The sequence below is a fragment of the Haliaeetus albicilla genome, chromosome 6 (assembly GCF_947461875.1).
Source record: "Haliaeetus albicilla chromosome 6, bHalAlb1.1, whole genome shotgun sequence".
Lineage (NCBI taxonomy): Eukaryota > Metazoa > Chordata > Aves > Accipitriformes > Accipitridae > Haliaeetus > Haliaeetus albicilla.
In genome coordinates this window covers 8,582,325-8,604,503 of record NC_091488.1, presented here as the reverse complement: position 1 = coordinate 8,604,503, position 22,179 = coordinate 8,582,325, and the positions used below count along the sequence as shown (strand labels likewise).

At 44.6% G+C, this 22,179-nt stretch overlaps 1 protein-coding gene across 1 annotated transcript in view; it reads right to left on the bottom strand.

Annotated features, from left to right (window-relative positions):
- Positions 1-2,637: 2,637 nt before the first annotated feature.
- TSPAN7 (tetraspanin 7) overlaps positions 2,638-22,179 on the bottom strand; it is a 98,650-nt gene continuing 79,108 nt past the window's right edge. Inside the window, exons 3-8 of the mRNA XM_069784936.1 lie at positions 19,984-20,058; positions 18,520-18,615; positions 16,261-16,416; positions 11,669-11,752; positions 4,074-4,146; positions 2,638-3,756 (exon numbers count right to left, since the gene is read on the bottom strand). Coding sequence (XP_069641037.1) covers positions 4,078-4,146; positions 11,669-11,752; positions 16,261-16,416; positions 18,520-18,615; positions 19,984-20,058 — 480 coding nt within the window. The 3' untranslated portion in view covers positions 2,638-3,756; positions 4,074-4,077. The remainder of the gene's footprint in view (positions 3,757-4,073; positions 4,147-11,668; positions 11,753-16,260; positions 16,417-18,519; positions 18,616-19,983; positions 20,059-22,179) is intronic.

The following is a 22,179-nucleotide window of genomic DNA, read 5'->3' as shown; positions in this document are numbered from 1 at the left end:
CAAATTAATTTGCTAATCTTAAAATTATCTTAAAGAGTAATGACCCATTAAAGTCAAAGGGAAGAGCCACAGAAGACAGAATCATTTTAGCCGCTGCATTGGCTCCTTCGAGGAGCAACAGGCTGAAATCCCGTGAGCAGTGCCGCAAAGCCCATCTCCTCCTCCGCAGCGATGCTCGCCCAAGGACGGCAGCACCCAGCAAGGCCCTCCAGCACGGCCGCCCGCTCCCAGAGCCGCAGTTTGATGCTACTGTGAAAAATCACCTTTACAGCAATATAATATTGTCTCAGCAGTGCTCGGGGCTGTCCTCCTCAGCAGAAGCAAGCCCTGGGAGCCAGTTCAGGATGGCATGCATAGGCCAGCTAAGGTCACTGGTCCACCTTGCAGCCAAACCAAGGCAGCAGCTCACCGGGACCAAAACGCGGTGATCTCAATGCCCTTTCTTCCTCCTCCCACAGTCCCGCTCCATCTCCCACTCCCCTTGTCCCCCAGCCATGCCCCGTTCCTCCTGGGACTCGTCCAGCGACCCCATCACCCGCTTTGACTCCCAAACCTGCCCACCCTTCTTTTGCCCAGCTCGGGTCCGGTGATGGAATGCAGTTTGCTCGGGGAGGGACCACGCAGCCAGAGCCAGCCCAGCGCAGCCGGAGCCGGAGCCCTGCGCCACCGATTCAGTTCATGCCAGAGGGTGGACCTCAGCCTCCCAGTACCCCCTTCCAGCTTCACCTCTGGAGGCAAAATCCCACCCGGCTGACATCAACCCATACTCGGCAGCTCCGGCTTTGTTTCCTTTCCACCGCCTCGCTTCTCCCTCCAGGAGGGAGGGATGGAAGCGTGGGGATGCTGCGCCCATGGCAGGGGATGCCACGGTGCCAGCTAGCGCATCCCTCCCTGCCGGAGCTGCTGCGTGGCCCCAGTACAAGCCAGGGGAATTTCGCCGGGGAAGCCCTTGGTGGGTCCTTCACCAGCCTGATCCTCTCCACGGAAGCTGTCGAGAGCCCAGTTAACTCACGTACCCCACACGAGCGGGAGTGCTGCTGGGCTGAGGGCAACAATTGAGCATGCACTGAAGGGCTTTGCTGAATGGACTTAATTCAATGCTTACACCTTAAAGCTGAGCACATGCTTTACTGAATGGGGAGGGGCAAGCTGGAGCAGTTCGGGGGCCTGCTGACCTGTCACCCAACATCAGCATTTTCAAAAGAAACAGCTCTTGGCACAAACAACTCTTTCTTTCAAGAAAAAGGAAAAAAAAAAAAAAAAAAAAGAAGGAAAGAAAACCGAAGAGAGGCTGGTGCTTTTCCACTCCGGAAGGTCGCTGGTGGCTCCTGAGGGAGGAGGCGGCAGCCTTGCCTCCCTCCCTCCCCTCCGTGGGGCAGGGGAGACCTGCCCGGGGATGAATAGGGGAGGGAAACTGGGGCAGCTGGTGGGCCAGTTCTTTCTGGTGTGGAAAAACATCCCCCCGCGAACTTCCTGCGCCTGCGGGAGAAGGGCATCGCTCCAGCATCGCGTAGCCCCAGCAACCCAGCAAGCGGCTGCGACTGTTTTTAAGCTCTCAGAAGGGACTGCAAATGCGAGTGCTGCGACCCACGCCGAGTGGGTTTGTCCCCCACAAAGTGCCCAGCATTTATACAGGACCTGTATGGGCATTCTCCACGTTTAAAGACGGCCCGCTCCCTCACGGCAGATGCTTTGAGGGCAGATTTAAATTTGTGGACCAGCTTCTTCTCTCATTTAAAAACCTCTATTTCTCTTCCCTGCTCTGCAAGCGCTCTCTGAATAAAGCCAAAGATGCCACCGGGGTTTTTAAGACGTGCCGCCTCGGCATACGCCGATGGGTTTTTGCCAGTGCGGCTGCCAGCCCGTTTATAGTCGTGGGTGAGAGCGCACCGACCGCGCCAGCACCGCTCCGAGGTTCATGGGGAGATGATGCTGGAGGCACCACGCAGGGCAGCCCCCCCGGGCGGAGGGTCGCAGTAACCGGGTGGGTGGCACTGACGGATGGACAGACGGACGGAGGACGGGCTGGGACTCCGGCAGCTGTACGGGCTCCTCCGCAGCCAGAAGGGTACAGGGCTTCCCTCCTCATGTCGTCTTCTCTGTCCACATTGCCAAAGTAAAGGGCTCGGTCCAAAACTTCCAGGTTTAAACTTTCATGGGCTTTCTGTCAGATCTTCAACGCTTCACGTATTCAAATGAGAAAGAGGTAAGCGCCTGCCTCTCCACGAAAGCAGCAACGATGGCTATGACCCACCCCCCTCAGAAGAAGTCCCTCTTCTCCCCACCCTCACCAAAATTAGAGAGAAATGCTTAATGCCAAAATCTCGCACAGCACTAAGGACGGGATAAGAACAACACTGCAGATCGTTATCAGTCACAAGAAGAAAAACTGCAAAGCAGAGGGTATGTATTTGTCACGTGGTGACACCAGCTGTGGAAGGTTTTCTAGGAGTTTTGAAACAATTCCAGCCCTTTCTCTTTTTTTCCCAGGGTAGTAATATTTTTCTGTCACCAACAAGTTAGTCGTTAAAATACGCATAAAGACACGCCACTCCAAGCTGTGCACTTGTGCTTGCTGTTCACTTCGCCCCTCGAAAGAGTTTTGTTACGGCTAAAGAACGAAAAGGAAGCGGCTAGAAATCTGTAATGGTTCCATTTATTAATACGTATATCACAAATACTCACAATATCAATGCATTCTCGTTGGCATGCTAGACAGAGGCATTATTAAAAAAGTCCTATTTTTTTAAAAAGGTTTTAAACTTTTGCTTTCCCCCAAAAATATTTCATATGCCTGTTTTTTTTGTGATTTTTTTTTTTTGTGTGTGTGTTTTTATTTCAATTTGATTCAACAATGTATTTGGTGGCTGCAACCTCAATGCAAAAAGAAAGAAAAAGAAGGAACAGGAAAAAAGTATGAAGGCCGCAGTACAGCACAGTTCAATTAGTTCATAACTACCTAATAAAAATAAAGGAAGCAAAATTCCTGCCTTCACAGTAAGCAACAACACAGCTTAATAACAGTATTACACAGGATCAGGTTCAGAGGCAAAATGCACTAGACAAAGCCTACCGGGATACGCACTAGGCATACAACACTGAGTAAGAATCAAAGATGTAGAAGAACATCAGGAATAACGGTTCCCTTCAAGCACAACATTTTAACATCATTTTCAAGTATCTTTATGTTATGTTACTGATTCCTTTGTTTCTGGGGAAGGGGGGCAGGCGCAGGGAAGGGGGAAAGGATGAAAACCTTAGTAAAGCAATAAACAAAACAAGAAAATAAGATAAACCCAAAAGAATATATATTTCATATACTGTTTTTATATGAACGTGTGCAACACTTATTAACCATGGTGAAAGGCTAATTATGCCCTCCAGTCACTACATGCACAGCCCGATCAATGCTGTTAATGAATTACCTTTGTTAACTTACGATGCAACTACTGTGTGACCAAGAACATACATACGGTGCCATCCTACGCCGAGCCGCGGGGATGGGGTCTGGGTCCGGAGGCCGAGGGGACTCAGCTGCTCTCGGTGGCACCGCGGTACTTCACAGAATGGTACACTACGCGTGGGACAGAATTCGGGAGGTGGGGGGCGAGTGTGCGCGCGCACGTGCTTGCTTGTGAGGGTGTGGGTGTGCGTGCGTGCGAGAGACAGTGGGTGCTATAACATTCGTTTCAGTCTTTCTCCAATTCTGCAGCTCCTGATCTTCAGACAGGCTCTGGACTTCGCGCTTCTGAAAGACTGGGGAGCGGGGGGGAGAAAAAAAACAAAGAAGTGGGTTGCTTTGGTTGCTAACAGCGGTCATGGCAGGTATTTTGCCCTCTCTTTTCAAGAAGAATACTGAAATGACAAAACATTCGACAGTACATTTTCCCCTTTTTTTCCCACCAGACAGAATATTGGGATGAAAATCCCAAAGCAAAGAATCCTGTGGGAAGACTTAATTCTCGACGAACATGCTGGGCAAACTTGCCTGCTATCTTCAGCAGAAGCAGCACAGCCATGGCAATATACTGAGGTGTATATAAAATACTGCATGGAAAGCGGGGAAAGCTCACCTTGTTACACCATCTCGTACTGGTTAGCAGTAATAAACCGCGACAGACAGCATGCCAGCAGCATCCCGATCAACTGTTCCAGACAAGAATAGAAGTAGAATAGGAGGACTTAAGTTAAATGAATGCAGAGCAAAGGAGAAGCCATGGTGAGCAAAGATTTCATGTTCTGGAGTTATTATGCGCTATAGAATTTATGCCTTATTTTAAGGACCACTCTAAGCAGAAAAACAGCACTGAAATCTCCCGTTTTTCTTTGTCGGATCTTCCTCTCGATCGTTATCAGAGAGTGTTTATTTGACAGGCAGCATGCCTTTTTGCTACTTTCCAATCCCGTTGTCATTGCCTGGCCAAGTCAGGCGTGGATGGGTAAACGGCCGGGTACCGGCTGCGTTTCACTCGCAAGCTCCACCTGGGTCCCCCACCACCAGCCACCGCCACCGAGAGCTGGCGGTCCCCTTAACTTTGTTTAACAGTGTGCTGGGGAAAAGCTTCCTAATGCCCCAGGGTGGTTATGCTTTCTTTACAAATAATGCAGCACCAGAGAAATGAGCATTATAAATCTGGAAATAAATAAAAAAAAAGTCTTTCGCTATTCCCTTGGCTGTCACTCAGATTATTGAAAACAGATCCCTGGCTTCCACTCGTCAATAAGCACTCAGTCATTTCAATGTTTTGCCTATTGCAGTTTGTTAGCGTTTCCCGCATATGCCAACAGCGTTAATATACTATAAATAATTCAACCTCGCTTTTCTCATTTGGGTTGGTCAATTAATTAACTCACGAGCATATCCAGATTGTTACAGCTCATCCCCGGCTACAGGGGTGAGGCCAGAGGGCCGTCTCTACAGACGGACCAGCCTTCCCTGGACCTGGCTTCAAGCAAGGGCTGTCACGGCCGCTCCAGCCAGTTCGCCCGTGCCCGTGGGGCACCACCTCTGCCCGTCTCCTTCTGCTGCGGGGAACGGTGCTTGAGAAGGGGATCACAACCTTTTGGCAGCAGCGGAGCTCCCTCAGACCCCGCAGAGCACGTGTAGATAACGCCTGGCTGGCTGCTCGTCCAAACTGGCTCCTATTTCACGCTTGGGATTGCGTGTCCTTTCCCCTGGACTGTCAGTGCTCCCTGTTAACATGATCATCATCAAAATATACGTCTTCTATACCAGCCAACTGCTTGATCTGGGCTGGCATCAGCCCAGAGCAAGACCAAGCCAGGGTACCTCAAATCCAGATAAATTGTTTTCCTGCCTCTGAGATGTCACATTCCTGGTCAGGCCACGCTTCACTTCCCAGAAATTTGCTCCCTCTCCTGTTTCAGTGTCCACCAGAACTGTTCTGGGCATCTCAAAAGGGCACAGAGTCACCTTTAAAAGCAGGCTGAACTCCCAATATTCTCCCCCACACCCCCCGATTTTGGCACCAAATACTGAGGAGGACACTGCCTTGGTTATAACTAGATGTGGGGCACAGATGACCATCTGACCCTGTGTTCACCTCCAGTAAAAACTTAAGCTACTAGGGTGCAGGGGCTGTGTTTTCAGTTGTCAGCAGAGATGTGGGTGCAGAAAACCCTCCTCAGCTTTGAAAATCTCACTCGATACCAAGAAGACCTTTTCGCCATCTTGTTGCCTCTTCTACTAAACTTCTCTAGATGCATGTTCAGGCAGGAAACTTATTTGGTAGCTGGAGTGCTCATGCACTTGCCCAGGAGTCCAGGGACCAGCAAAGATGAGGATGCCTGCATTGGGCTTTGAATTTCCACACTTAAATGCTCCAGTCACTGGGAGGATGATTCTACCAATTTGGCAGTTTGGAAAGTGTTGCTGAAAACCGACCACATTCTGCAGGCTTACTGGAGAGGCTTTGACAATCCCACTGCTGACTTGTGTGATGTTTCTTTAGCTCAGTTCTGTTTTGGAGAAGGAGGTTTCTGTTTTGGAGAATGGTATGTATTTCTCCGTGCTTTGACAGGCAGAACAGAGCAAGCGCCTCTGGGTGGCCCTGTCCCACCCGCTTCGCTATCACTTTTCTGTGTTTGTGGTAATTTTCAGTCTTTTCTCACTTTCCTTGGCTGGTCTCACAAGTTACTTCTCTGCCTTACTGAATTAAGAAGAACTTCACAGCGTATTTAATCCTATTTATTTTCACTAAGCAAATTCCAGCCCAGACCCAAATCAGTTCCTCCCTCATCCTACAATGGCCAACAACATATGTACATTCAAGTTTACTTTTTTTAAAAGTTTTTTTAAGTACCTGTGCCACGAGGTACCTATTATTTCCCATCACAAGCACCCAGATTATGGCCATTGTTGTTCCTGACCACAACCTGCTGCTTGTATCAGGTTTACAAGGGGAAAGATGCTGCAGCCCATACAAAGAGGAAGCCATGGGCTTTTCTTTCCCCCTTCAGCTGTAGCAGACCTCCGCAGCTACCTTTAATTAGGGATTCTTCTGTTTTACACGGGCTGTAACTCTAATAATCAGCCTGTCTAAGCTTTGCAGCATTTGCAGGCATGTGACAATGTTTTGATTTACTCAAGTCACTCGTAAGACGAATGGCAAGTTACACATGAATGTATCTTCTGATCTTTGGCCCACTTACTAATTCTTTGCTCTGTCCATATGCTGGTTTATGCATTTAAGTGGTTATAGTACCATAATATTAAGCTTCTGTATTTCAGAAATAATGGCATGCATATCGAGCCATTGCATACACATTTTACACAGCATTTCTAGCTATTACCAGGACATAGCAGAGCTATGATAAATATCTTAGAAGTACTTTGAAAACATATAAAAACATCTATTTTCCAAGGTGTGTAGACTTCCACATTTAACCACAAGAGCACCGTCCCTCCTGTAGCCAAGAAGAGGCGATACTGTATTAAGTTGCTGAATTTTCCTCACGGTGCTCTTTCATTACAGGCATAACTACGGTCCTCTGCCTTTACATCAGGTTAGAGGCTCCCAGTCTGTGAACCACAAATGAGCACTCTCCACCCACCCTTGCTTTCTGTATTTGCTTGATCACATGCAATCTCTGCTCTTCAGACGGGAGGAAGCCCCTTATCCTGTTGTGCAGCAAGTCCCTGCAGCTCCTTTGAAAAACCAGAGGAATTGGCATAAAAGGATTCTGTCAAAGAAATAATTTGCCAGAAGTTGCATTCATTTCCCTTCGCTCCCATTGTCTCTCAAATGTCCCATCTCAACTTTAATCCATTTATTCATTTTTTTTATTTTACAGTCCCAGTTTTTTAAGTGCTAAGATGCCAGACTTGGTTCTGCATTTGTATTCTCTCTCACTTTTTCCCTTTCTTCCCTTTTTTCTAAGATTATCTTGGTCTTCTGAACTATTATATGGAAAATTGAGAGTTTGCCTCAGGACCTCTGGTCTTGCCACAGGAAACTTGAAAATGCTGACAAATACTTTGGTTTAGAGCACTGGGAAACCCACATCCCTCAGGTGCATCTCATATACTACCATCCTGTTGGCCAAAGCTCATTCCAGAAAGCACAATGCAGTGCATGAGTTCTTTATCTCTCCATGGTTTCTAGGAGTGATCTCAGGCATATCTCAGTTCTGACCACTGAAATCCATCCACAGCAACTTCCTAGCAATCTTATCTCCTATCATATACATGACAACTGGCTTTTTAATATAGTTATTTAGCAGGAGCTAACACTGACTGGAAGCTGTCCTGCATGATGTATTTATTACATCTTATTATATTGAGGAGAAACTGAAGTGCAATTTGAATTTCCATTTTATTTTGGGTCTTGGTATCTTCACCATTTCTCACTCTTTGAGAGAATTTCTATAAATAGAAATGTGCTGAACTAACTTGGAATTTGTCAGTAGATTAGGTAAGCTAAACCAGGGGTTTTTATCCATCAGGAATAATTGTTTAGCTCAATGATTTACCTTGCCATATTCTCAAAATGCAAATCTTCAAGCATCCAGGTTCCCTGGCTCTATTTTAGAAGACAGAATTTTCTATGTCACATGTTGCCTACCTGAGTCAGCCTCCTGTGCCGTGGCATGCCTCTGGCACAGGTCCTATCTCCATGCTGAATTCACACTGATCAGTCTTTAGAAGCAGCCTGATCTTGATTTCAAGTCACATATTGGATCCCAATACGGATCCCACTCCCTAATCCTGGTGCAAGGGGTGACAGAGGTGTAATCCTGTGCTAGGGCCAAGTCTCAGCCTCCCTATACTCAGACAGGAGGTGCAGCAGACAAGGTGGATGATGTCTGTCTGCACCAGAACTGCATCCACAGCCAGGCAGAGCTACTCACATTAACTTTGACAGTAAAGAGGGCAGGTGGATGTTGCACTGTAGAGAGGGACTGTAGCTGCCTGAGGACATATCGTCAAATGATGGGAACTGTGTGTGCTCAAGAACTGGTTTTGAGCACATGAAGAGCACCTGACTTCCAGTCCTTCAGTACAAAGGGAATAATTTGGCCTTAACACTGCACTGAGACTCCCCTACTCAGGGACTCTACTGCAACCACAATCTATAAACCCCTCTAGACTCTGTCTCTTGCACCTCTTAAGCCAACGCCTGCACTGTAGTTTTATCTAGGCAAAACTCTTCATCGTCTATGCTGCTTGCATAATTTTATTCTCTGTTGGGCACAACACAGAGATCATTTTGCTGCTCTGAAGAGCACCTGCTAAACTGAAATTATTCCAGCTGGAAGTCAGCATTGGCATCCGAGTCCAAAACCAATCAAATTGTATTTTATTGTTATCGTTTCAAACCCGAGGAGCAGTGCAGACAATGTCAGCAACGCAGCAGTTTTTTTAAAACTCTGACTCTGACTGGGAGGTCTGTGCCAGGCCTATAAGATGTGCAATGCCATTACATCAACTTTCCCTACTTCTGGGAATCAGCACATTCCCCATGCTAGTCAACAGCTAACAAATCATGTGAAGGAAGGGCCCTTGAGCATGCTTTACTGTAGAAGAGCAACACGATCTAATTTGTCTTTTATTTCGATTAAACCTATTCTCAGTAGGAATAGCAAAACCTCGCCTTCAGCTGGAGCACTGCCTGGCATTACTGCCAGCCACGGTTAACCTGAAATCAATTTGTAAACACCATCCCTAATTGGGTCCAGCAAAACAGGTTAGGCAGTAAATTTTAACTGGCTGCCTTCTACTCTTCACACCCCAGGAAAGATGCATTTTTCTCCCCTGCATCCCCTCTCTTCTCCTTTTTACACATTCGCAAACACCCCAAGCAGCTGGATATCAACTCGGAGTGCCAGAGCCTTGCGCTTACGCAGGGGAGCGACATCCCCAGCTGGCAGCAGGACACACGCTGCCATCAAGCAGCGTGAGCTGCCAACGCCACATCCAAACATACTTTGGTTTTCACTCGGAGGCGCAGCAGCAAAGTGCCTTCCTCCCCGTGCTGCCTGCAGCCTGTCACACTGATTTTGCCTTGTGCCAAAGGGCTCCCGTTGCAGGGGCCACATTCTGCCCGCGCTGCCCACCCACCTTCCTCTACGGAGCTCGCAAACAACCGATGACCTACAGTAAACACCCAGACACGTGCCAAAATAATAACAATTCCAGCTGCACTCTTCCTACAGTCTCCCTCCCAGCTGCAAACGACTTTCAGGCAAGGTAAGATGATGCTTTGCCTATCGTACCTATGATACATCGATTAAAGGCTTTCAGGTAGCATTGGTCCTGACTGAGGCACTTGCCCCAGCAATGTATGAATTGTAAAATTCTACACATCCCATTTTTCTTTTGGATAGTTTTACATGAGGCATTTTAAAAGATGCTTTATAGACTTCTGGCTGTCTACAAACCAAACTGAAATAAGAGCTCAGAGTCCTATAGCAGTAATCAAGTCTTAATCAATGTCGGAGAAGAGTATCAAGACAACCGTGACCATTCAACAACAACTAGAATAGCCTATTAACCCCCCCCCCCCCAAAACTCCCGTGCTCCATGCACCAACAGCTCCAGACTGGTGTTTTCACCACTTCTGGATCCCGAGGACCTGATGCCCACACGCATGCCCTGGGTGGCTGCCTGTATGATGAGCCAACGTTTACGCCCACATGAAACAGGCCGATAGGCCAAATCACGGGCTTCTCACGTCTAACACGTAGGCTACAAGGCATCAGGATTCCAGATGCCAAGGCAGGGCAGTGAGCTGGTCTGAGCCCAGACAGTTTTAGGGCTCCCTCAGCCCTATGTTGACCGTATGTTGACCGAGAGGACGTGGTGGCCATTTTCCACACGGCTTAGGGACAGTTATTCTGAAGAATCTAGAGGCCATTGCAACTGCTGAGCAAATGAAACCTCAGAGAGATATAACTAAAACACCTTGCAGCCAAGCACAGGCTGACCCCATGGGGCAGCAGGGGAAGAGGGCAACCACAGCCCTCCCATTAATTCACTTGGCCATCACTGGCAACAGCACTGGCAAATCTCTTGTTTCCAGTGCAGCACAGTGTAAACCTACAGCTTGCTAACTGAATTCATGAGTTTTAAGAAGAAGTCAAATGATTTTTCCTAGCACCTCATTTTTTCCAGCCACTGGATAAACATAAGTCATTCAACAGATATATTCATATTTTCAGTGTTGCCTCAGGACCCAGATTTTTAATATTGTGTGAATGAAGCAAATGAAAGTTGCATGAGAGTTTTTGAATACAACATCTGCAGTTGTACTATGTACTCTCTGCAAAGAGAAGGCGGATTGCCTCTCGGGTAGAAACGGTTCAGGCATCATGCATGTCACTGTGCATTTTGCTGAACCATTCTGCAAGCATTTTTGCATTGGCCGTGTTTCCCTCTTTCTCATTTTTGCCTGCTTCCAGGAGAGTCCTTGCCATCACACACAAGGTGACTAGTACAAAGGAGCATCTTGTTGATAGATGCAGGTGTTTTCCTGCCCCTTATTGATCAGAAAATTCTGACCAGACCTTTAGTTTCCCCAATTCTTGTCCAGGTAAAGGCAGTGTCAATATCAGGGAGCAGCAAACACCTTCTTAGCTCTCCTCTTGTCCCTCCCATGCCAAACTCCTTTTGGTGCAGGCAAGGAGTTGGTTTAATAATCTGGTTTTGGCAGATCTCTGCTGAGTGTTCAGTGCTAAAAGGGGGGAAAAAAAAAAAAAAATTGGTCACCAAAACCAGGTGCCCCCTCCAGGCTCCAGGTCCAGGATGGGGAGGCCTGAAGGTACGCTTTTATTTGAATTCTAGACTCCTTTAAGAAAAAATAAGGGTACTTAGAAGATAGAAGCCTATCCAAACAATGGATAAGCTATTTGTCTTCTTAGCTGTTTATGCTCCATTTAAGCCAATGTTTTATTGGGTTAACCTCTATTTGACCCAGTGGAGGGACAAGTTGTTTTCCTTGAGCTAGTCATTAGCTCAACCGTAACTGATATTCCCAAGGAGAAACTTCATTTAAGTTGAAAAAAAGAAAATCAATGAACAGATGACCTCAGGACTAATGAGCATGCTGAGTTCAGTCCCTTTCCATAATCCTTCCTTTCTTGAAGTCCAGGGAAAGAAAAAGAGAGAGGGGAAAAAAAGGGGGGGCGAGGGAGGCATTTATGCACTTACCTGTGAGAATGCAATCCCAAAAGCCACTCCAGCTATGATTCCCATATTTGTCTCCATAAAACTGGTCACCAAGTCATAACAGCCCTGGAAAACAAACATAATCACTCCTTGTATCAACCTTCCCTACCACAAATGCATACATACAAATTTCTCATTTAAAATGGACTTGGGCTAGACAATATTTTTGCTGTAATTTCCAACAATGTCACCTTTTTATTTAATAGCAAGTGTGAGTAAACGATGGAAAGCGGTGGCAAAACCAGTTCTTTTTAGAAACAAATGTATTTCAGTACTTTTAAAAGCTAAATGTGATGTTGCACTCATTTTTATAGGTCTTATTAAAGAAAGTCAGTTTGCATTGTTTTAAAAAACATTAATATAGCTTTGACCTGAAACCAAACCAGTAACAATATACGGTAATGTTATAATACAATACAGGTTTCAAAAATGAATAAATGATCCTTATCTCCTAACACTCCACATATTTAATACAAGCATGCTTCAGGCATCCAGTGAGGCATTTGGCTTGCCTTTGCCTGTCAAAGGACACCAGGCAAGGTACTGAGTAGTATATAACTTTAAGCCATATAACAAAGTTATCAAGGGTTTTGTATGAAGTTTCTTGGTTTGTTTGCTTTTGGACATAAAATTCCCTGCCCTGCTCCCCAAACCCAACTTTCTCTCTCTAGCTCAGACCCTGACTCCATCATCTGACTTGCTTCCTCGTGCCTCAATTCACAGCCCACACCAGGGCCAGAAGATTCATATGCATTTCTGTCCTTCTCTTGGATAGGCTGTTTTGAGATGCCCCCCTCAGTATGATAATTTTCACCAAGTTTCTCCCCTCACCTACTCTACCTCTCAGAAAAGCATTTGAAATTAGCTTTCCTAGTTTGTGGTGCCTAAATGAATCTACACAAGTGACGCAAAACTTGTGTAGGTAAAAAAAGGGAAAAAAAAAAAAAGAAAGATGACATCTACTTTTTCTTTCATTACTAACCCATCTGTCCATACAATCCAAAGCCACCTCTCAAGCCCTTCTGCCACGCTTCCTCAAATGACCAGCACCACTCTCAGCCTAAGGCCAGTCCCAAGGCATTTTATTTCATGTTATAACTTTATCCACTTTATCAGAAGTTGGAAAAAACAGAAATAACAGTGAGTTCCCCTTCCCAGTTTGGACTTGCGTTCTGTAAGAGAGAAGTGTTCCATGTTTCCCCTCCATCCACACACCCCTCACTTCTGCAAACACTGTAGGAACTCAGAGGATTAGATGCTTGTAAAAAATAACAGCTAGAAGGGAAGGACAATGTCCTTTGTTAAAGACAGGCCATTCGTGAACTAAATTGCATCAATTCTTTAACCTCTTTTATAATATCAGAAGACATTTTATTTAATCCTGAGAGTAATGAAGTGGTAAACCTACTAGTAGCTGAGAACCAACACAGCAGTAATTCATTTCTGAAATGTTTAAGTGTACATATTAATCCTTAATTACATCTTACAACAGTGTACAGTATGGCAGATTCAAGTTTGCTTATTTAACACATCAAGCAACTATAGTTGTGTGTGTCTTACATGTTATGAAATTAGATTAGATTTCTCAAGCAGTGCTTTCATGCTGTCTGACATGGCTTAATGTTCTCCCAGCTCTTCTGAAATCTGTTCTGCTCAACAGCCTTCAAGAGATGCAACATCTAACAGCAATGGTAATTTGAGGGAGACAGAAGATCTCGTTAAAAAAACATGCAAGTGAGAGAGTTGTGATCGCTCTCTTCATTTGAAGACTTTGTTTTCCCAAATCACAATAATCTGTTTCCTGAAGTACATTGCATAAATACGGCTTAATTGCTCAGTCCTTACTGTGCATGGAGTGAGAGTGCAGGAAGCACCCAAGAGTTGCATACACATTACAGAAGTATGTGAAGCACTGTGTGTGCACATCTGGGTGCTGATTCAGAGGACAGAAGTGACAATTTAGCAAGCATCCGATCATTCTTGACTCCATGCATCTGTTCCTTTATTAAGATTTTAGAGAGAAGTTCTTGAGGTTTGTTGGTAATGAACTCTGAAGATTAAAAGCACTAAATGAACATTAAGTAGCTAATCCTAATGACAGCTCTCACTTACGTGTTAGTCTGAGATGGAGAAACAGAGAGACTAAATGATTTACCCAAGGTCACTAAGCAAGTTAGTGGCAAAATTGGCAAAGAAAATCCAGGAATGTTGTCTTTCAGTCCTGCAATTAGATGATCAGTTTAATCCTCTTTGGATAATTCATCATTAGTCCTCATAAACTGCTAGTAATGCGATTAGCTCATAGAGAACTTGTCTTACTGAGAGTTTTGCAAGATCCACCAACAAGATGTATTCCAAATATGCTTATCCACAGGAATGGTAACAAGGGTCTTCCGCAACACAGACAATACGTATTTTCCTTTTTCTCCAACACAGAGAGCAAAGTGCCTATTTCCAAGATGAGCAAGGGGCTTAGGTGAGAGGCAATGACGTTTGCTTCCTATCTGAAGTGAAAGCATAGGGCCACACAACATTTCCTCCTGCTTGCTTTTTATTCCCATGCCCCTTTCAGAACCATCCCACCTTCCTCAAACATTTGGGACAATTCCGAGAACTCACAACTGCTAAACAGAAATCTTTACAACCTTTGATTACAAGTGGCTATCCCAGAAAATGGGACACAATGTCGCAGGACATCCAAACTTCCCCTAGGTAATTAAATCATGTAATTAAGTCAAATGCTTCCTGAAGAATCAGCAGTCCTTTTCTGTCAGGTGACTCGTGCATTTGACAGGAGAGATGCTTAAGAGCAAGCGTGGCTGGAAGTGAGTTACTAGCCCTGGACTAGCACAAGCTCATTCATCCCTCAGCCGCTTCCTACAATTTAGCAGGCATCCTTTGCAAAGAAGAACTCACAAGTGGACAGGGATTTCTCTGTGCATGCAGACCACACAGAGCAATCCTGGCATTTTGGGGAAACACCAGAGCGGTGCTGGGAATGCAAATGGCACCTGCTCAGTTATGCAGCCAGGAAAGGTTCAGAGTGCGTGGCCATCCCAAACTGAAAAGGTCAGACCTGCTGGTAGAGTACCAGTGACACCAGAGAGTTTTCCTGCTGGGAAAGTGGGCAGAAGCAGGGGCTCAGGATGGGCTGCCCAGGAGGCACTCTGGCTGCAGCCGATGCTGGCTGTACCGCACATCTCCTAGATCCACCCTGTCCTGCCTCTCACCTTCTTTCCACTTCTACAAAAATGGAAAGTTACTACAAGTTCATGAAGTGCAGCTGAATGGAGCGGCTCACCCTTTACACTCACGCAACCCAGCAAGATTACTTTGGTGGTGGCAACTGTGAGTTTCTTAACAGATGGACGTCACTAATGTTCCACATATGTCTGCAACAAGTGGCTCTCATTAAACTATTACAGAAAAGAAAGACTTAGTGGAAAATAATCCTCTAGTTGTTTTATTTTTTTAATACATGCTAGAAAATGTTGTCCACTTGACTGGTTTTCAAAGAAAGATGTTTCAGGCTGTGCTTAGCCACCACTCCAACCTCCTGATGCACAGGTGACTGAGGTGAAAAAGACAGAAACAGAACACAGAGAGGTATTTCCATATTTCCCCTGTTATCTACTCAGGATTTTTATTTATTTTTTTTAAATTCAGCTCTGAAAACAAAAACAGAAAAGAAAATAATCCTTAAGTCTGACTAAGCTATGCTGCAACTTAGCATGGTGATTTGGCCATTGATGATGCACTAGCACTTAAAGCAATAGCTTGAGCTGTATTTCTGCAGTGCAGTGTCTGTTATATATGCTGCATTATTTTCTCTTTATTCCTCCCTTTCTTTGTGTTTTCTGTATTTTTGTTCTCCAATTATTCCTTTTCTTCCTGTTTTCCCAACCTGCTTTCCCAACCCTGTTCTGTTTTCCCAACCTGCTCCTTCAGGTGACCCCAGGGGAGGGGGTCACTTTGGCTGTGCTATGCTTGCAGCAGCACATGTCCAAAGATTTTAAGAGTCGTTGTAAATGTACCAGCCAACCACAATGCTTGTTGTCAATTACCCATGTTGTCTCTGTTTGGCATGACAGTTAGGCTCCGGCGCTGAAATTACTGTTTGAAGATAAGCAAGAGTAAAACCTGTCCTTCCCTCCTCCTAGCTATGTCCTTGTCCTCAACAAAACCCCACACCATTCAGCAGGAGTGAGCAGAAAAGCAGAGAAGTGCTGACTGACCTAACCCTCAAGGGCAGTCGAGCACATGTGCCACTCGTGGTCCTGCGCCTGGCCAGCATTGCCTCGATGTGCAGCGCCATACCTCAACCTCTGCTGTGAGGAAGGGGAACAAATCCCCTCCTCATCAGAAACGCCGCTGCACCTGGTCATTTGAGAAAGGCCAGCTTGAAGAATTTGAAAGCAAGTGGGGGGCAAAGCCCATCCTTACCATCACTCCAGCCCAATACACACGTTATCAACCAACCATTTGAAACAAAATGCAATTTTAAGCAGCCGTACGCTCCACTGGCATACTGGATGGTTTCATAACAACTGCCTCTGGCACAACGTTATTGGTACCTTCTGGTTTACTTTGGTGGCAGCCACGGTCATGTTACGCAGATCCTGAGTATTACAGTCACTGGAGTTCATGCAACAGCTTGTAGGAATGCCGTGTTTGAAGAAGTAAGGGCTGGTGCTCCAGTTGGTGTAGCTCTGAATGCCGCAGCAGCTCAGCTATGAGGAATAAGAGGCAGATTTAAAACAAACAAACCAGCCAGAATTAAAACTAGTACAGAATCATCACTGCCCACTTAGTAAGCTCGTAATTAAAATAAAGACAGGTTGTCTCCAGTTTTGAAAAGCAGATACCACGCCCCACCCCATTTATTACAAAAGTATCAGGAATGTCATTTACAGAAGGTGGGAGCCGATGACCTACTAAAAAAAAGATATTTTATGAGCAGAGCTATTATTTGCAACATTTGACAAAGGTCCAGCCATAAGGCCATCTTTTTTAGTTGAAGGTCTGTTGGTTTTTTTTCATTTGTTTCCTTTGCTTATTTAGTTATTCGATTAAAGATGATCTTGGAAATTCAAGACAGCCTCACAATGCGGTCAAAAAAAATGGCCTTAAAAAACCCAAAGCATTACACAGAATTACATCCTTCTCGTCTCCGAGTCGAACCTGTGGTGTTCCCAAATTGCTTTGCTGTATTACAGATGGCCATACTGGCCAGCATTATGGCAGACTTTGATGGGCCACGCTTCAGGCCAGCCATGCAATGCTGGCTGTTGAAGGGCCACCACCTTCAAATCCTCTGGCATGTCCTTTGCCATCATGTGCCAGACCACTTCGCAGGGAGAGGTTTTTTTTCCCCAAGAAAAACAAGGGGATTTGTGTCCAGCAGCTCCAGAAATCTCTGGGAGCCATGCTGCCAAAGACATACAGGGTCAAACTAATACAAATTGCTAAGGTGAAGCAAGCCTCTCTAACTCACCAAAATAATTTCTAGGAAAATTCACTGAGCCATGAATAGGAGACCATATGTTCATAGAGAGTGTCTATGAAATCAGCTGAAAAACCTTAAGTTGGAAAGGATGTTCTGCTCTAGATGCTAAGCTATAAGACATTCACTCAAAGATATGGAGTATGTGCTAAATTTTCTGCATGAAAAGGGCTTGTAAATGCAGTTCCTGTAAAAACAGAGCTACAAATGAAATGAACATTTTGCTACGACAGAAACACCGAACAATTACTCAAAACTATTTAGTTTGGCCAACTCCAAGGAATCAGAAGTTCAAAACACAGGTTAACATTAGGCAAACAGACAATCTGATGGCAGAATATACTCAGTTTAGAGCAGTGCAGTAATCTGCTAACCCAGAGAAGACAGGTTACAGGCACAGTTTCAAACACACTGAGGGGTCTAATATAGTAGTTGTAATTTCTAATGAAGATCTAGAAGTCATCAGTACAATTACATTAAAATTTCAGCTGTTCAGCAAGTTACAATCATATGAAAAGCAAGTTGGCTCATAGAATGTATTGTGAGCTGAAGGGATAGCTGCTTGCTATGGTACAGTTTCCAGTAGGAATTTAAATGTGAATTTTATCTCTCTGTGTTGTAGTTGGTGGACTTGGTCCCTTTTGGTTGGCATCTCCGACTAGTTTGGCCATGCTGTAACATTTGCTCGTGCCCTGTGCCCTGCTGGAAGGCAAAGCAACCTCCCATTGCCCTGCTGCTGCATCGTGTGGGTCAGAAAGGCTCTTCCACCAAGCACCTAATCCATCCTTCCAGCATGGCCAGAGAACAGCTTTCATTGCTGACCTCAGCAGCACACTTCTCCACTCCCTTTTCCTCTGGAGAAAATACACTCCGTTTCTCCCCTTAACTCACTAGGTGTCCTTGGCCAGCCTGTCATTGTACTTGTGAAGAGAACTGATGCAGTTTTTCAGTGATACAGGATGCTAGACTATAAAATCCTGTCTCATCCAGCTGAAATTTACATTTCATAGTCCCCTTGACAGATTCCCTTAAGAACAAGGTGTGTTCTTAAGGGATAAACTGGCCCCTAAACCTAACTCAAGATCTGGGTCCAACAAGCAAGTGCGACAGGCCCTGTCTTTATTAGATAGCTTGTTCATTAAAACTTAGGCATCTTGCACGAGCATATCAGTTGAAATACTTTTTCTTTAGATCAGTTTTGCCAGCCTCTAATTTTGCTTGCAATATACAGCTTGCAGATTGAACCATCCACACTTCATGTTCTGTGATCAAATCGGAATGTATGCTTTGTCTCTCTTTATTAATTTTTAATATCCAATTTTAGACTTACACTTTCCTGTACGTTATCCACTGCATGGCTCCGCTCATCATTCTTGTTGTAATTCTGGATTGCTTCAGTGTATGTCCTAAGGAAAGTATCCTTGATCTATGAGGGTGAGGAAAAAAACAGCACACATGAGCAATGAAAAGCACAACATCTGGAGCAGTTTTCGCAGGAAGCAAATGCATTTCCAAACCTAACAAGGCATCCAAACTACCCCTTCCCACTCATTTTTAAGTGTGTTTTCAGAGCTGGCAGAGCTCCCTCTTAACTGCCAGGAGTCATTTATGCCCTTTTTCAAGTGGGGTCTATTGGACATAGAAAGAAAACTACCCCAGCAAACTGCTACATTTTAAAAAACAGAAAATGACTTAACCTATAAGAAAGATATCCTTTGATGCTTTTTCCCAAAACACTTTGTTCCAGCACTAAGTCTGATGACAGAAGCCAGTGGCATCAAAAGAAGACATGAATCCCCCAACTGGGCAGCAACCCTCGTCCCCAGCACCAAAGGCGTTTGCGTAAGGAACAAGAGGTCTCTCAGCTGGAGAAGGTCAGGCACATCACTAGGAAAGGCACTTTGGATGGTAAAGAGGCTGGGTAGCAGATGATTTGGGCAACCCACATGGCTGTGACCTTCGCAAGAGACTGCCTCTCCCAAAAGGGAGCAGCAGCCTGACACTGAGGAGGTATTTCAGGATCAAATTAAAACCTATCCATCATTTGCAAGGGTAGATAACAGAAAAGCCTATAGCAAGGGAAATCTCATGTCAAAAGAGGAGGCTAGAAAACCAGTTAATACAAAGAGAAGAGACAAAGAGGGTCTCTGGGGTTGTCCTGGTTCAGCACTAATGGCATGTAGGTTCATGGACTTGAAGCCAGAGGTAGACCTGATTACAGTGGATAAAGCAGAAGTACTACTACAAATCTAGACCATCATGCTTTTTTAAAGCTTCTTCCTGTCCCAGTTTCCTACCTCATTCTATTTCTAATCTCTCCTTATTCTCAGGATAGAAACAAAATCCCATCCTACTCCCTCCCACCCCCCCAAAAAAAAAGATTTACAAAACATCGAGTCTGGTCTGATGCAGAATTGCTCTCTGCCTTATATAAACAAGTACTTGCCTGGCTGAAGAAGCTGCGTTTAAGAAAAGTATTTAATCTATTTTGCAGTCCTCAGCATATGTAAAAGAGTAAAGAAGATCTTACATGATGGACACACAAAAAACGATAGCTCCAGAGTAAATTATCAGGCAGCTGAGGCCAAGAGCTTTGGCTAAATCCCTTCATTTGGAATCACATCAGTTTTTAAGAGCTGTACATGTTATTGTTGCACATCAGCTGCATCCCTGGAGATGTGTATGGAGCCGCCGAGCTCAGCGACCTACACATTCTCCACGCTCCAGAGAACTTCTCAGCAGCTCCTGCCCAGGAAGGCACTGCCATATGCAAACTCAGCACATTTCCACATACCTCGTGGCGAAACACAAACCCTGAAATGCCAGCCACTAGCTCAGCCAGGAACACCAGGGACAAGAACATGGCATACTGAAAAGGAAGGAGGCAAGAAAAGTCAGAACGTGACAGGCTTTTGTCTCAGCACAGATACTGCTCAGTTATCACAAAAAATTTTAAATTTCTGCTCTAGACACTCTTTAAAGATGTTAAAAAACCAAAGGTCTTTTGGAGGTGATATACAGGTTATTGCCTGAATATGTTATATGTGTTTATACAACTCACAAATGATATGTATTGTCTAATTACTGACTTTTCTGACATTTCTGTTCCCACATTTCTTAGTGTTCTCATATAAATTAAAACACACTCACATGCCAGAGATGGATCCAAGTCACTCAGGTTTTGATCTTGCAGTAAAGAATACGAACAGACCCTTCATGTTTGCATGGCACTCTGCTAAAGTAAATAGGCTTCTCCAGGTGTTTTGGTTCATGTTTATCTATCTCACTGCTAGACTGGGATTTGCTGCCTGATTCTTGAAATTTCTCCAATGATGAACTGAACCACTGACTTAATTGGAAATATTCTCACTGTAACACTAGACAGATGCCTCAAATACTTTGCTGAGCCAATGCCCATGTTTGGCTTTAGGACCAGCATTTGCATCCAGAGCTAAATAAACCTTGAAAACAGTGCTTTCAGTGTAGAAACTCACAAACTATTAAAAATACATCTAAGCAGAAATAAAGAAGGTAAAGAAAAAAATGCAAAGTGGGATGGTAAAAGTTGAAGTTGGGGCTTAATCTTCTGGAAGGAAAATTACCTTTTTTCTCCACATGCTAAATAACAGTGAATTAAAAAAGGAAACATTTTAAATTAAATTCAGTCCTAGCAGGATTTAGTGGAAAGAGGAAAATTTATTTTTAATGGAAGGTTGTTGGAGAAGGGAGGACAACAGTGAAGGCAGAACTACAAAAATCATTCTCTCCAATTAATGCAGCTGTCAAATCAGTGCCTGTATTTTGTTCAGGAGAGAAAGAAAGTTTTGAAACATTTCTTACATGTACAATGAAAATAAAACCATATGCTTGGAACAGCACATGCCACTGTTAGGGGCATACCTTTAAAAAAGTGACATGACTTACAGAGCAACTAGCAGAGCCTGATTTCCTATGGATTTATATCATCATTCACCTTTATCCCTTTCCCATCTGGACTGCAGTAACCCCTCAAGCCTCTACACGTGCCCTGACAGCACATCACCAGCAAGAGACAGCAGCGGTGCACCTACAACAGCATTAGGCACATGCCGACTGGCCACCAGCATAAACCTGCTGACTGATCTGCAGCTGCTCTCTCTCCCCTACTGTGCCATCAGTTGAGGAAATGAACTCTCTTTAAGATGTGCTTTCTTAAAATCCAGTTCAAACTGGAGAAGAATTGTCCCATCTCCTTAGAAAATCAGCCCCAAAATATTGTAGCAGGAGATGCATTGTACTGTCAAGCCCTTTTCCACTATCTCAGTGCTTCACAACTGCTATTTCCACCCTTCAAATCATTACACATGCAGCATTTTGCTCCTGAATATTCCTAGAAACACAGTTTATCATACAGGTTTGCTTAATCTATAGTTACTTTGCATTTTAAGGTGGGCTGGAAAACTCGGAACAGAATCTTATAGGGAGAGAAGTTAAACTGGACTGAGAGACAGCTGCTGTACCTCTGCTTAGTGTACCTTGAGTCCACGCTGCTTTTGAGATGAGGACAAACATACCATACAGAGCTTTGTTTTCTGGGGTTGACTTGTTTTATTCTAGTGAATGTTAGAAGAAAAAGAAAGGCTGGTGTGCTTTATAGAAGGTATCTACTATTTCTTCCATAGATTTCACATGAGAGTATTAAAATGACCCCTTCAAAATATACTTCACATGAACTTCACATTTATGACGCTTTGGACATTTTTAAGATTGTAAATATACCTATCATCTGGCTCACAGAAAAACAGAATGATTGTAGAGTTACTCACAGAGTAATTCAGCAGCAGCATTTCACCCTGCTCCCAACCACACATGGGCCTGTATGCCGTGCAGTAGCAGAATTCATTCATACTCAATCAACAACTGGTTTTGGCAAAGATTTTTTTTCCCCTTCTTTGTCCAAAAGACACACGTGTTGAACATTAAGATCAATAAAATCTAGCTTATGTGCCTA